This window comes from Neltuma alba, unplaced genomic scaffold (genome assembly GCF_004799145.2).
Source record: "Neltuma alba isolate B1F8T4 unplaced genomic scaffold, ASM479914v2 tig00001130_pilon, whole genome shotgun sequence".
Taxonomy (NCBI): Eukaryota; Viridiplantae; Streptophyta; class Magnoliopsida; order Fabales; family Fabaceae; genus Neltuma; species Neltuma alba.
Window position 1 is genome coordinate 1 of NW_021632345.1, and position 13,970 is coordinate 13,970.

General features: G+C 35.5%; 2 protein-coding genes across 2 annotated transcripts; both read left to right on the forward strand.

Annotated features, from left to right (window-relative positions):
• The first annotated feature begins 82 nt into the window (after positions 1 to 82).
• On the forward strand, positions 83 to 1,818 carry LOC114751219 (coumaroyl-CoA:anthocyanidin 3-O-glucoside-6''-O-coumaroyltransferase 2-like). The gene has a single exon (XM_028939882.1). It carries the CDS (start codon positions 270 to 272, stop codon positions 1,698 to 1,700), a length of 1,431 nt encoding a protein of 476 aa, XP_028795715.1. The 5' UTR covers positions 83 to 269; the 3' UTR covers positions 1,701 to 1,818.
• Positions 1,819 to 7,849: 6,031 nt separating this feature from the next.
• Positions 7,850 to 9,411, forward strand: LOC114751230 (coumaroyl-CoA:anthocyanidin 3-O-glucoside-6''-O-coumaroyltransferase 2-like). The gene has a single exon (XM_028939891.1). It carries the CDS (start codon positions 7,859 to 7,861, stop codon positions 9,302 to 9,304), a length of 1,446 nt encoding a protein of 481 aa, XP_028795724.1. The 5' UTR covers positions 7,850 to 7,858; the 3' UTR covers positions 9,305 to 9,411.
• The last annotated feature ends 4,559 nt before the right edge of the window (positions 9,412 to 13,970 follow it).

Consider the following 13,970-nt stretch of genomic DNA (forward strand, 5'->3'; position numbering starts at 1 on the left):
ACTTCTTCGCATGTGGCCTCTCATCTACGAGGAAAGAAGGACAATATTTTATTTGTATTCAACAACCAGTAATTACGTCGAAGAGTCCCATGAATACGCTTCTCCAGTACTATTATTCCATGCAGACTCTGCAACAGTTTGAAGTTTGAACTTGGACCCCCCACGGTCACGCTACTTCCAACGAGACTGCTATAAATAGTTTGATAATCACGACATCGCTTCCCAGGTTCTGAGTAACATTATTTCATTCTCCATTAATCACCACATTGATGGCTCCGATGGAACATGCACGCGCTAATAAGCTTCTTGAGCAATCTAAGGTTGGTCCAGCAATATCCCCAGATAGAACCACTCTTCCTCTCACATTCCTGGATATCTCTCTTGCAGGTCCTATCTACGTCAGACGTCAATTCTTCTACCAATTTCCTTACCCTGCTCACCATTTCATCCGCACTACGCTTCCCTCTCTCAAACACTCTCTCTCCGTCGCACTCCAGAATTTCTTCCCTCTCGCCGGAAACCTCCTCTGTCCGCCGCCCCCTCACAAGCCTTATATACGCTGCACCAGTGACGACTCCGTCAGCTTAACCGTAGTCGAGTCCGCTTCTGATGATTTCAATCACTATTCAGCTAACTACCCAAAGAATCTGGAAGACTTGGAATGTTTGGTTCCCAAGTTATCATGGAGTACAGTGGATGAAGACATCAATGGAGCTGACTCCACATTCGTGTTCCCAATCGTAGCCTTGCAAGTCACAGTTTTTCCTAATGTTGGCTTTTGTATCGCCATCACGTATTGCCACGTGATGGATGACAATTGTTGCAGCCACTTCATGAAAACGTGGGCTTCCATTTGTAGATCCGACGGCAGAGATATGACTTTTCTGGACACGTCAACGCCGTCGTATGACAGGGAAGTGATCAAAGACCCAAGGGGCCTTGAAACTGTTTTCTTGAGGGACTATTTTAAGGAAAGGTCGGTGTGGAAGGAAAGTCTCGTGGGTAAAACTTCCAAGCATGTCGTCAATAATGATGATGACCTTTTCAAGGCAACGATAGTGTTCTGCAGAGAAGACATCGAAGTACTGAGAAAGGTGGCGATATATCAGTGGAAGAAAAACGGCGAATCGAACGCACCAAAGTATCTGTCGAAATTTGCGGTGACATGCGGTTTTGTGTGGGCAAGCTTGGTTAAGACGAGATATGGGGATGAGAATGAGGAAGAGAAAGATGAGTACTTTCGATTTGCAGCAGATTGCAGAAACCGACTCGAGGATCCGTTACAGGAGAACTACTTTGGAAACTGCATAACGCGATGCTATGCATCGCTGAAGAGAAAAGAGCTGAAAGGAGAAGAAGGGTTTTTGAAGGCTGTGAAGGCGATTGTTGGGGCAATAGAAGATATGAAGAAAGAACCTTTCAAAGATGCAGAAAAGTGGAAGGAGAACTTTAAGAAAATGTTCGTGTTAGGAAGTACGGTGCTTGTTACAGGGTCCCCGAAATTCACCGTTTATGAGACTGACTTTGGATTTGGGAGACCTAAAAAGGTTGAAATGGTACATTCCTTTAAGTGCATGTCTCTCGCCGAGAGTGGATCTGAAGAAGGTGGCGGCCTTGAGGTTGGCTTGGTATTCAGAAAGCATGAACATGAAGATTTCATGTGTGTCGTCGAACGAGGACTGCAAACTTTCAAAGCATAGTTCGGTATCGTCATGTCATTACTGAAGATTAATTTCGTTTGTATTCGTGATGAAGTTTGATGCGTAGTTTCTCTCCGTGTTAATAATATATTTATGTGGTATACTTATTCAGATACTACGTGATGGTTGCATTGTCTTTTCTTTTTCTTTTTTTTAAACACTGGTAATCACCTATAAGAAACAATCAAATTGAGACACTTTGCACTAAACATGGGTATCTCTTCCAAAAACTACGGTAATGGAAAACACCACAGTGCCACTTTACCCTGCACACCTGATGAAGTTCCGCCTATGTCACAATATCGCTGCATTCCAAAACATCAGCTACTTTCATCTGAGCTTCCAAGCCCCACATAAGGTCTATAAGGCTTCAGATGACCAAAGTTCTCAAAAATCATGATTTAAGCGAAACTAAGAGCTTCTGGTTTGAAACCTACCATGGCCCTCGCCATGTTAGATTGTCCACGTCTATAAATGCAGCAATTTTGATCCTAATTTTCACTATAGCAATGTCAGGACTCAGGAGTTGAAGAAAAATGCAAAACATGTAAAAAAAAGTTTTAGCTCTATGTTTTAGATTTTCAGCTTGTTTTAAATCATCTTGTGAGGATATCATATGGGAAAGTTAACTGTACTCAAAAGACCAAAAATGTGTTAGAGATGTCTGGCAAGCACGATTTGTTATCTTTCTATATTGCGGTACCATTCTATGATGAGTTATTCTCTTGCTTGCTTAAGTTCCCTACATAAATAATTAACTCAATGTCAAATTCATACACCAAAAGCACCTATTTTAACCTCCAAACTAATCAAATCTTCTCCCAACAACCAACTAATGATCAACTTTTAATTTCAACTCAATTTAATCTCTTAATTTAATTCAATAATTACATGCAATTTAACTCCCGAATAATTATAAAATTATACCAAATGCTAATCAAGGTATTGATTAATCAGTATTGTATGCGATTTATTTTTCTGAATTAGATTATATAGTTACCATGCATTTGATTTCTCAAATTTTATCGTATGGGAAGGTTATTACACTCAAAATACTGATCCCCACTTGCTCTACTACTGCCGTTCTGGCGAATTTGTGTGGGTTTGAGACTGTGCGTGAGTTCATTGCGGGTTATTTCTCTGTCCGTCGAGAATTGAGGTGCAGGCTATGGAGGATAACGGAAGGAATGTGGCCTTCAAGAGAACGATTAGGAAGGTAAAGCCAAAGCCTACTCACTGGCGTGGTGGGTAAGCTGGCATCTGGTGGCCTCGAAGACAGGTTAATCCAATTTCATTTCCCATTGTCAAAAGTATGCATTGTATATATTTATGTTAAATTTAACTATTAAAAGGGATTAGAAAGAATCTAAAAGAAGTGAAAGTCCCAGGCCTTTCTAGAGCTGGGCCTGGGACAGACGGAGGACAAGGTTGAAATAAACAAGACAAGGGTCAGCCGAAGGAATTCTGAGGTGTGAACTTGGGCCTGTGGGTGAGGTCGAGCGTGGGGAAGTTATTGGCCCAATAATATCTGATGTCCAGAGAGGCTATGATCCCAGAGGCACAGCAAACATCAACCAGGATTGAGTTTTGCAGAAGGACCTAGTTCTTCACGTGAAGAACAAGAGTTCAAATCCTTATAAAAGAAGTGTTTAACATTTAGTGCTTAGGGAGTATTTGGAAACTAGGAGAAATGCTTTTTAAAATTACTTTTTTGTAAATCGAGATAAATTTCTCTACGTATTTACTTTATATATATACACCGTAAAATCACTTTTGAAATCATGGTTTAGTCTACATCCAAACACTCTCTTAGTAGTGTGTCTGCTTCCATTAGGAGAATACTTGTGTATTAAAAAAAAAAAAGCCTCAATCAAGAGTGCAAGAGGGCTTCATTCAAAGAATCATAGATCTAATCCCGACAATTAGATCAGCTAGCTGGGGTTGTTTTAATTTAACTGTGAGTCTCGAATTTGAGGTTTGGGAATGCAACATATTAGAGACAAGGGTGTCAACATTAATGGTTCCTATCATACCTCGATTCGAATTAATTTGAGCCCATTATTATACCTGAAAGATGGTCTAGCTCAAGATAGCGGGTGCCAATGCAAAAAAAAGAAAAAAGAAAAAAGAAAAAAAGAGCCATATATCTATAAAATACCATACTGTTTATAAATTATCAAATAATGCAGGGTTTTTTTCCCCCAAATAATTGACTGTTTGGAAAATCACAAAAAAGAAATCATGTATTGAGATTTGTCCTACCCAATCCACCACATCCGAGCAGACTTGCCAGCCAAACCAACCAGCACTAATATGATTTCTGTGCTTCCTGGAAGTTTCGTAAGGCCTCGTAGAACCAGTCTTACAATATCTAGTACATAAAATACTTGACTGTTTTTCCCCCTTTAATCACCCCACCCCTGAACATTAACTCCTGCTTATGGTAAAAAAAAATATATTAACTCCTACTATCCAATTCCACTCCATTAGGAAGTTTCATGTGTTTTATTATTTATAGTCTTCTTTTTTTGGCCATTTTCAAAACATCATCATGTCGATTATTGAAAAAATATCATTTAAGGAGTGCTATGAAACTGTCAAAAGTCTGGACCCTGTGGTTAGTCTTCCACAATTATTGTTTCGTTGACTTGACACACCTATACAAGACAATTAAATCTGTACAGATAACAGCAAAGACCAATTCAAAAAGTGGCACATAGATTCGATATTAATCCAATTTCACACCAAGAGAAAACGACATTACATTAATCCGTTTCATATATAGAAACTCTCCACGTAATTAGAGATAAAAGAACCATCAAAATTCCTTGTCTTCTCTTCCCGGAGATCCTGAATCCGATAATAAAACAACGACTACAGGAAGAATGAAAGAGCTTTCGCGAAACATGTCGAGAAGATGATGATCTTACTGGGCAATTCTCCACTTCTCCTGAATACCTATTTTTGTTCTTTCTCACTTCACTGCAGTCAAAATTTGTTTAGAGTATCGAAATCGATGCAAAATTTACAGTCAACCTTAATAATTATTTACTTAACAATGTTAGTAGTATTTACTTTACATATAAGAAGAACAGTGAAACACTATCGGAGTCTATTAAAACGTGAGAACCAAACCTTATTTAGCTATTCCAAATTTCTTTTCTTTTTTGTAATATTCTCCCTCGTATATGTTAATATGTGTATTCTCAATATAAGGTAAAAATGTCCGTGGAAAATAGTTTTTGTTCCCTGTTTGAATCCCTCTCCTCCCTTCAATGGAACCAAACACGGCCAAAGATACGTAGGTCCCACTTGATCTCGATGGAATATACTACCTACCCCCTAGCCCACTCACTAGGCCGGGGCCCGGGGGCTCCAGCTTTGTACCTGCCCCTGCCCCTCCCCCCCCCCCAAATGCTCTTGTTTCCTTCCAGCTTCCAGGATTATCGATGTCGACGTGTCTTTATCCGCCACTTGAAATCCATTGCACCTCCACAGATATATTAATATCAGGAGAATTAGAGTGAAGGGGATAATATTTAAAGAAAAGGACCATAAAAATTTAAATTATTTAAAAGGACCATAAATTTAAAAATACCATACTGTTAAAATTATTTAAAAGGACCAAATATATAAATATAAATTTAAAAATACCATACTGTTAAAATTATTTAAAAGGACCAAATATATAAATATAAATTTAAAAATACCATACTGTTCCTCTTCAAGCCTCCTACATTTTTTCCTATATTTTCTCATATATTTTATTTTTAAAACTAATGCGAATTGATAAATTTTGCTAAATTAAACATGGTTTCTCTCAAAATTTACAACTTGCATAAAAATTAATTAAAAAATACTCAAATATTGTTCAATCATTTAAAAATTGACGTTTTATTTTCTTTATCAAAAGTTAAAATTTTTTATAAAACCATCACATACTTTCATTGAAAATAAAAGTTATATAATTTTATTAAAATTTAGATTATTACATAATTTATTACATAAATAATTTTAAAAAATTTAAAGAAAATGATTTCATTAAATTTCTTAACATTACATGAATTTTTATATTAAAATCTTATATAAATTTCTTATAAAAAAAAACAAGTAATAAAAAATTTCTTTGGATTTTTTAAAACAATGTATATAATAAATTATATAATAATCAAAATTTTAATAAAATTATATAATTTTTATTTTCTCTTAAATTCCGTGACAATTTTAAAAAGAAAATTTTAATTTTTTATAAGGAAAATAAAAGTTTAATTTTTACATAAATAAAAAATGTTTGCATTTTTTTTAAATTGATTTTAGCCAGGTTGAAAACTTTGAGAGAAATTAGGTTTAATTTAGTGAAATTTGTTGATTCACGTTAATTTTAAAATAAAATGTAAGAGGGAATAGAGGAGAAAATGTAGGAGGTTTGGATAGGGACAATATGATATTTTTAAATTTATATTTGAATATTTGGCCTTTTAAATAATTTTAATTTTTATGGTCCTCTCTCACAAATATCACTCCCTGTTGGTCCTTCTCTCTAATTCTCCCATTAATATATTCCCCCTTATCTTAGATGTAAAATAATAATACTATCAATAAATATTTTATGTCGGCAATAGATTGGAGAAAAGAAAAGAAGATCTGATCTATCGAATGCATTTTTTATAGATAAATAACTAATTGAAAATAAAAAATAAAAACGAAATAGAATGTGAAATTCTTAAATTAACATCACAAGCATAATTAATTAGAACAACCAAAATTTGAAATAAAAATTTACCTTTTTATTAATCTAGAGAAAATCAATGTATGGTACAATACTATAATTCAATACAAAAAATTTAATTACTAAAATGTATCATGTCAAGCAGTGATAATTTTTCCTTTTATCTGCCCAGATTCTGCACTCCGCCTATATCCTGTGTGCAGTGTGCATCGACTATTTTAATTTTATCCATGTTTTCCTTCATTTATAATCACATTTTTTTCTCATTTGATAATGACTGTACGACCTCTTTGTCATCATTTACTTAGGGGGTGTTTGGGAAACCCAAAACCATAGTTTCAGAAGCACTTTTTCGTAAAACGAGGTAATCTCCTCCACATATTTACTTCGTAATTCGTAAAAGCACTTCTGAAACCATGGTTTGGTTTCTATCTAAACACCCCCTTAAAAAGAGTCTCACAAATCCCTTATCTCCCTGACAAATCATATTTGATTTGTTTTTCATGTCGCGATAAGTTTTAAATAACTAATTCGTGAATAAGTTAAAATTAATTACAAATAATAAAAATGTTAAAAATATTTTTTTATTTTAAAATATGTTCTTATAATATATAAAAAAATAAAAAAGAATGCATGATATGAGGTATTATAGCAAAAGTGAGAGAATAAATAATTAAATATAAAATTGAAAATATATATTAAATATTAAAACAAATTTAAGCTGAAACTTATAAAATAAATTATATATCTTTTTAAATTCAAAACTTATAAATAGGGCCAAATGGAAGATTGACAAAAGAGGCATAAAGCATATACCCCTGATTTAGTTTGCTTGAGGGCAAGCAATATGAGTCCAATTAATAATCATTCAAATTTCAAAGTTTTTCAAAGAAAGTTGTTAGTAGTTAATTACAAAATCAAACCAAGGATAACAAATTAATTAGTATTCAACAACTAGTAATTAAAATATTGGAGGGCCCCTCGGAAGCGTGGCTTATCATGTCATTTACTTGGACTCCCGTCAGCCACGCTTATTGCAGAAGGCCGGCACTTGCACATCGAAACCAACTTAGGTGCTCATTGTTTTGATGAGAACTCTAAATTTATTAAATCTGGATAATTTATATTTCATTTGGATAATCTAAATTTAATTTATTTCTTATTTTTATTTATTTAATGTAATTATTTTAATAGGTATAAAATCTAAAATATTTTTTATTTAAAAATAATTAATTAAAGATTTTAAATCTAAACTGTTCAAATCAGATATAGACGATTTAAATCTGATGAGCTTATGATGCTCATCAAAATGACGAGTACTGAAACTGATTTCTTTACACATCACATCACAGCACTGCTCTTTCTCTCTATATATATATACACCACTGCGATGCTTCCTAATTTAAAGCCAATATTTCATTATTCTTTAATGATCAGATTGATCACTCCAATGGAACAAGCACGCCCTTATAAGTTTCTTGAGCAGTCTAAGGTTGGTCCAGCAATATCCCCAGGCAGAACCACTCTTCCCCTCACATTCCTAGATATCTCTCTTGCGGGTCCTATCTATGTCAGACGTCAATTCTTTTACCACTTTCCTTACCCTCCTCACTATTTCATCCGCACTACCCTTCCCTCTCTCAAACACTCTCTCTCCGTCGCACTCCAGCATTTCTTCCCTCTCGCCGGAAACCTCCTCTGTCCGCCGCCCCCTCAAAAGCCTTTTATCCGCTGCTCCCGTGACGATTCCATCACCTTAACTGTGGTCGAGTCCGCTTCTGATAATTTCAATCATTATTCAGCAAACTGCCCAAGGAATCTCAGAGAATTAGATAGCTTGGTTCCCGAGCTATCGTGGAGTACAGTGGATGGAAACGTCGATGGCACTGACGACCCCACGTTCGTCTTCCCAATCGTAGCCTTGCAAGTCACGGTTTTTCCTAACGCTGGCCTTTGTATCGCCATCACGTATTGCCACGTGATGGATGCTAATTGTTGCAGTCATTTCATGAAAACGTGGGCTTCTATACGTAGATTCGATGGTGGAGATATGACTTTTCTGGATAGGTCACCGCCGTCGTATGACAGGGAAGTGATCAAAGACCCGAGCGGCCTTGAAGCTGTTTTCTTGAGGGACTATTTCACGGAGAGGTCAACGTGGAAAGACAGTCTCGTGGGTAAAACTTCTAAGAGTATGCTTAGTGATGATGATGGCCTAAGTTACAAGGCTACGATTGTGTTTGGCAGAAAAGACATCGAAGTACTGAGAAAGTGGGCAATGGATCAGTGGGGAAAAAATGACGGATCCCACGCACCGAGAAATCTATCAAAGTTTGTGGTGACATGCGGCTTTGTGTGGACATGTTATGTTAAGACGAGATATAGAGATGACGATGAAGAAGAGAAAGATGAGCACTTTCGTTTTGCAGCAGATTGCAGAAACCGCCTCGAGTATCCAGTGGAAAATAACTACTTCGGAAACTGCATAACGCGATGTAATGCAACGCTGAAGAGAAAAGAGCTGAAAGGAAAGGAAGGGTTTTTGAAGGCTGTGAAGGTGATTGAAAGGGAAATAGAAGATATGAAGAAAGAACCTTTCAAAGATGCAGAAAAGTGGAATGAGAAATTCCAGAAAACGTTCGTGTTAGGAAGTACGGTGTTAGTGACGGGGTCGCCAAAATTCACCGTTTATGAGACTGACTTTGGATTTGGGAGACCTAAGAAGGTTGAAATGGTACATACTTTCAAATGCATGTCTCTTGCTGAGAGTGGATCTGAAGAGGGTGGGCTTGAGGTTGGCTTGGTGTTTAGGACAGATGAATATCAACATTTTATGTCTGTCGTTGAACAGGGACTCCAAACTTTTAAACCCTAGTTCAGTTGTCCCATAATTTAAGATTTCCTAGGTATTAATAAGGTGGATGCTTATAAATTTCCGTTTGAATTAATGGATTAATATATCTCCCGTATAGTTCCAGGCGGTACATGTTTTGGTCACATAATATTTATTTGAGAATTAAAACAACAAAAGTCAGGCCCAAGAAAAAGAGCGAAGGGGGAAAATTGACAACAGCAAAGGAAGAGATAATCATAACATAACATTGGATAAGATATTACTCCTCCTATCCTTAATATAGGACCCAATTCTTAAGTTGGTTTTGGTCCTAAATATAAGACCCATTTTTTATATTTATTAATTTTCTCTAAATTACCCCTATGGATACTCCCTCAACTATAATCAAGTAGAAGAGGGAGATGGGGTATTAAGAAAGATGATTATGGTGTTTTAGGAAAAATGTATCACTTTTCTTATAATTAATGAACTTACCTAATTTATTTAATCTAATCAAATTAGTTAAATGGGTCTTATATTAAGGACCGGAAGAGTATTATATTGAAATGTGGGAATGATTTTTTTTCTTTGGTTACAATGTGGGAATGTTTTTCGTTGTTTATTGTTGTAGTGCGGAGAACATGGGCCGCCCGCCCTACAAGGCTGGTATATAGGGCCGTGGATTTAAGTGGGGAGGCCACGTTGGGTCAGAATTTAAGAAATATCCTATTTTGTCACTTCTGGCCTCTAAGTTGATGGACAAACCCGCAGGCTTTTTAGCCCTTTTAAGAAAAAGTGTATGCTTTATATTTCTCATATGTTTTATAAAAAAAATAAAAATAAAAATAAAGCAATAAAATTATTAATAAAATGCATATATATGAATCAAATTAAGTGATAAACAGAAAATATCATTATATTTAAATATTCAATAGCATCTAAGAACATCTAAAACATCTATTAATAAGACAACAACATTCAAAAATTCGATCAAGAGTACAAATACAAACACTATATTACTTTTTTAAAATCTCATCATCATTATTATCATTACGAGTATGTTCTTCTTTAGTGGTAAAAATATCAAGTTTTTTCATAGAAATTTCACTTTTAAATTTTGCATTCTAACTATTAGTTAAACAAACTGTTGTCTAAAATCAAATAAATCAAACCATTTTATAAAATCTAAAATTATTTAAAATTAAAAAAATTAATAATATTAGAATCATTTAAAAAATAAAAAAAATATAAATGGGCCGACTCTCGGCCTTATAGGACTTGTCCTTTTAAACATGTTTTTTATTTGAAGGAAAAATTTTTAAGCCTAGCCTTTATAATTTTCATGCCTAAATAGGTCAATCTGATGGGTTCGGTCTATTTTTTCGACTCTACTTGTTAATGAGTTATAGGGTGGTGCTGTATTTCACCTGCGCCATTTTGTAATCAAAAAGCATTTGCAATGAAACTGAAGCAAAGAGGAGGAGTGGTAAACATTTATATGGATTTAGGCCCTCAATTTTTGCCCAATTCATTTGGGCTTGATGGAAGCTTATGGCTTCTCAAGGTGAAGGTCCTCCCCCCCCCCCCCCCAAAAAAAATCCGACATGTGGGTAAGCATGGTCCGACTCTCTTTCCCTCTATCGTCACCATCATTGCTCACCTTAAATCTTAATGGCAGTGGCCCGACTGGAAAAACAGAAGCAGATAAACATATTCTAAATACTATTATGATTGTTGTGACTATTATCCCTTTTATTAATTTTTTTATATATATACAAAAATATGAAAGATATTTTTTGTTTGTTTGTCTCATTTCTATATTATTCATACGTCGCACCAAATCGCCCCAAACCTTTGATAAAACAAGAAGTAATTTCTCCAAATAATGTTACCCATCTTGAAGAACATATATCGTTTCTCAAATAACAATGAAAATTCTAAATAAATAAATTGTAAAACGAAACCTTTATTGATTTTTATAAATTTAAATAATAACTGAGAAATCAAGGCTGAACTATGGAATCGGATAAATCATTGGGCATTTGATATATCATTATGGCTTAATCAAAGTCTTGACATGTTTAAGGACGAATTTGATTTTTAAACCCTTCATTTGCACCTTTTTTTTTTTGGGGGGGGGGGGGACCGAACCTTCATTTTGCACATTTGGCGGGGAGCAAAAAGGTTGAGTATTGCACATTGCATGAGTTGTCGGAAGCGGAGCCGTAGTGGACGGAACAAACGGAACATCTACGAAGGCGCAGGCAAGCGGAGCAGATCATCTACGGTTAGTATAGCCAAGCAGGGCGTACACCCTCAACGCGCCATAAGAATGCAACCAGGTGTCGTAGCAGACCACGTCATTCGTACATTGCAACTCAACCACCGCCGACAGGCTGTTTGTCGTTTACTAAGAAATGAAGAATTCAGTTGGTAACAAAACTTCTGCAGTGAGATTACATGCATTGTACTGGCCGTCAATGATTATATCAGCTGCATTCATGAATTATTGAATATATGCGTTTTACATTATGACACACGCACCCCCCCGCCCCAAAAAATTACGTCCGTTAAGGCTAATAACTGATTTATAATTCTAATTGATTCATGAAAATGGGATATTCAAAGTTGGTTGGAGTGTTGGACACCATACATAACAAGATTATATTTGTTTAATTGACAAACATGTATACTCTCGTCAACTTTCATAATTTAGAGATGTCTCATACGCCAGCGACTGTACGTCTTTCTCTTAATTGGCAAGTAATAACCAAAACCGGATGCTAATTCAGCAACATATATACATGCACATATAGTCATCATATAAATACGGGTGACGCAGTGTATTGTATGCCTTCTGGTCTTTAATATAAGACTCCGTTTAACTTTTAATTTGGTCCTAATTATAAAACCCTAATCCATTTTGTCTCCTATATTTATGCATTTTTTCCAAAACAGTTCTTCTAATAATAATAGTTCTAGCCAATACACTTAATTAGTAAGAATATTTTAGGAATGACAACACTTATTTATTACAAATAACTGATTTAACTTACTTCCTTAATCTCCTCAAATTAGTTAACTATAATTAGGACCAAAGGTAGTATTATATATGAACCAAACAGAGCCAATGAGATCGCGACGAGGCCTAATAATTGTAATAAACAATATTATTATGAGAGGAAGAGTGTTGTTGATTTGGTTTTTAATTTCTAGAAGGTTTTGTTTGGTTTGAGTGTGAGAGTGGAGAAGGAGGAGAGGAGGAAATCAGAATGAGGAAGCGATAGAGATGGTTTGACATGGATGATGAGAAGCTCTTTAATTTTCCGGAGGATGTTGTGAGGAGTAAAGTAATATTTTGAGTTTGAGTTTGACTGTGCAATGCGATGTTGAGGGTTGATGGAAGTGAGATGAGAATTTTCAAGGGGTCTTGAATATTTTGGCTGTAAATGCTAATTAAGCAGATGAAGACAATAACCACCTAGCTAGATCGCTTGCTGCGAACGACAATTGTCGAGGCGCAGTAAGTTGACTTCTCTGCCGCAATAAACAGCCAACACGTGGCATAGAAGCTGCTTCCGAGGGACCCCAACGACAAGGGTTGGCCACTTGTTGCTATACATGTGTTAAAGTGATGACACGTCGTCTTCTTCATCTTCCGGCTTCAATATTTTTTTCCTAGTAATAATGCGATCTGGTTTCCAAATCCATCCATGCAGAGCCGCTCCAACAACAATTTTTTTTTGATAATTATTTTAAAAGTTTAATTAAATGAACGAAGTGATGCTTCGTTACTCTTCACAATGAAAGCTGGGATATATATATAATTACTGAGAAAATTTGGAGAGGAGAAGTAAAGAACGAAGATGTTGGCAAATGGTGAGGAAACGCAAATATAAGCAAACATTTGTAATGCTGCGTTCTTTCCAGTTTGGAAAAGAAGAAGTGATCTCTGTAGAACGTGATGTAAATTGTTATGAATTTGTTGAAGTTATTGATGCAACATCAAAGATGGCATAATATTTGGTACTGAAAAATGAAGGACTAGGAAAGGGAGATAAAAATGGAAGAAAAGCGTGGTGAATAAATTACTTGACGAAACTGCACACTACGTATCATTTTCTCCAAATGTCGGATATAGGGACCTATCTACCTTACCGTCCAGTCCATCATTCTCATACTTCCTTCTCTCTCTACCCCCTAAAGTCAATCTCTCCATCATTCACATCCTTTCGACCTCTGTTATGTTGATTCAAATGCCCATGATCTCAACCTTTTACTCGCTAATTTACCTGTCATGATAGCTGAAAAGGTTAAAACATTATAGTTTAAAATATATATCTCAACTATATATGAATTATTGTCTTTGATATAAAGCCCCTAAGTGTTTTTGCAGAGATCATATAATACATATGTGCGTTATAATTAAATAATTTATTTATTTATTTTTTAATCTTCTTAGATTAATCAAATGGCATATTCAAGAAATGTAGATACAAGTTAATGTAATTATAGATTTGACACTGCTAGTGGGGACGTGTGCAATATACGGTATGGGTCGCAGAAGAATGTCAGAAGGGCAGGTGGCATAAGGCCGGCGCCAAATCCCTTGACTTGAAAACACGCAACGCCTCCTTATAAAACCACACGCAGGGAGTTCCCCCATTCCATTGAGACCAACAGAACTTCATCTTTCGCCTCAGAACAC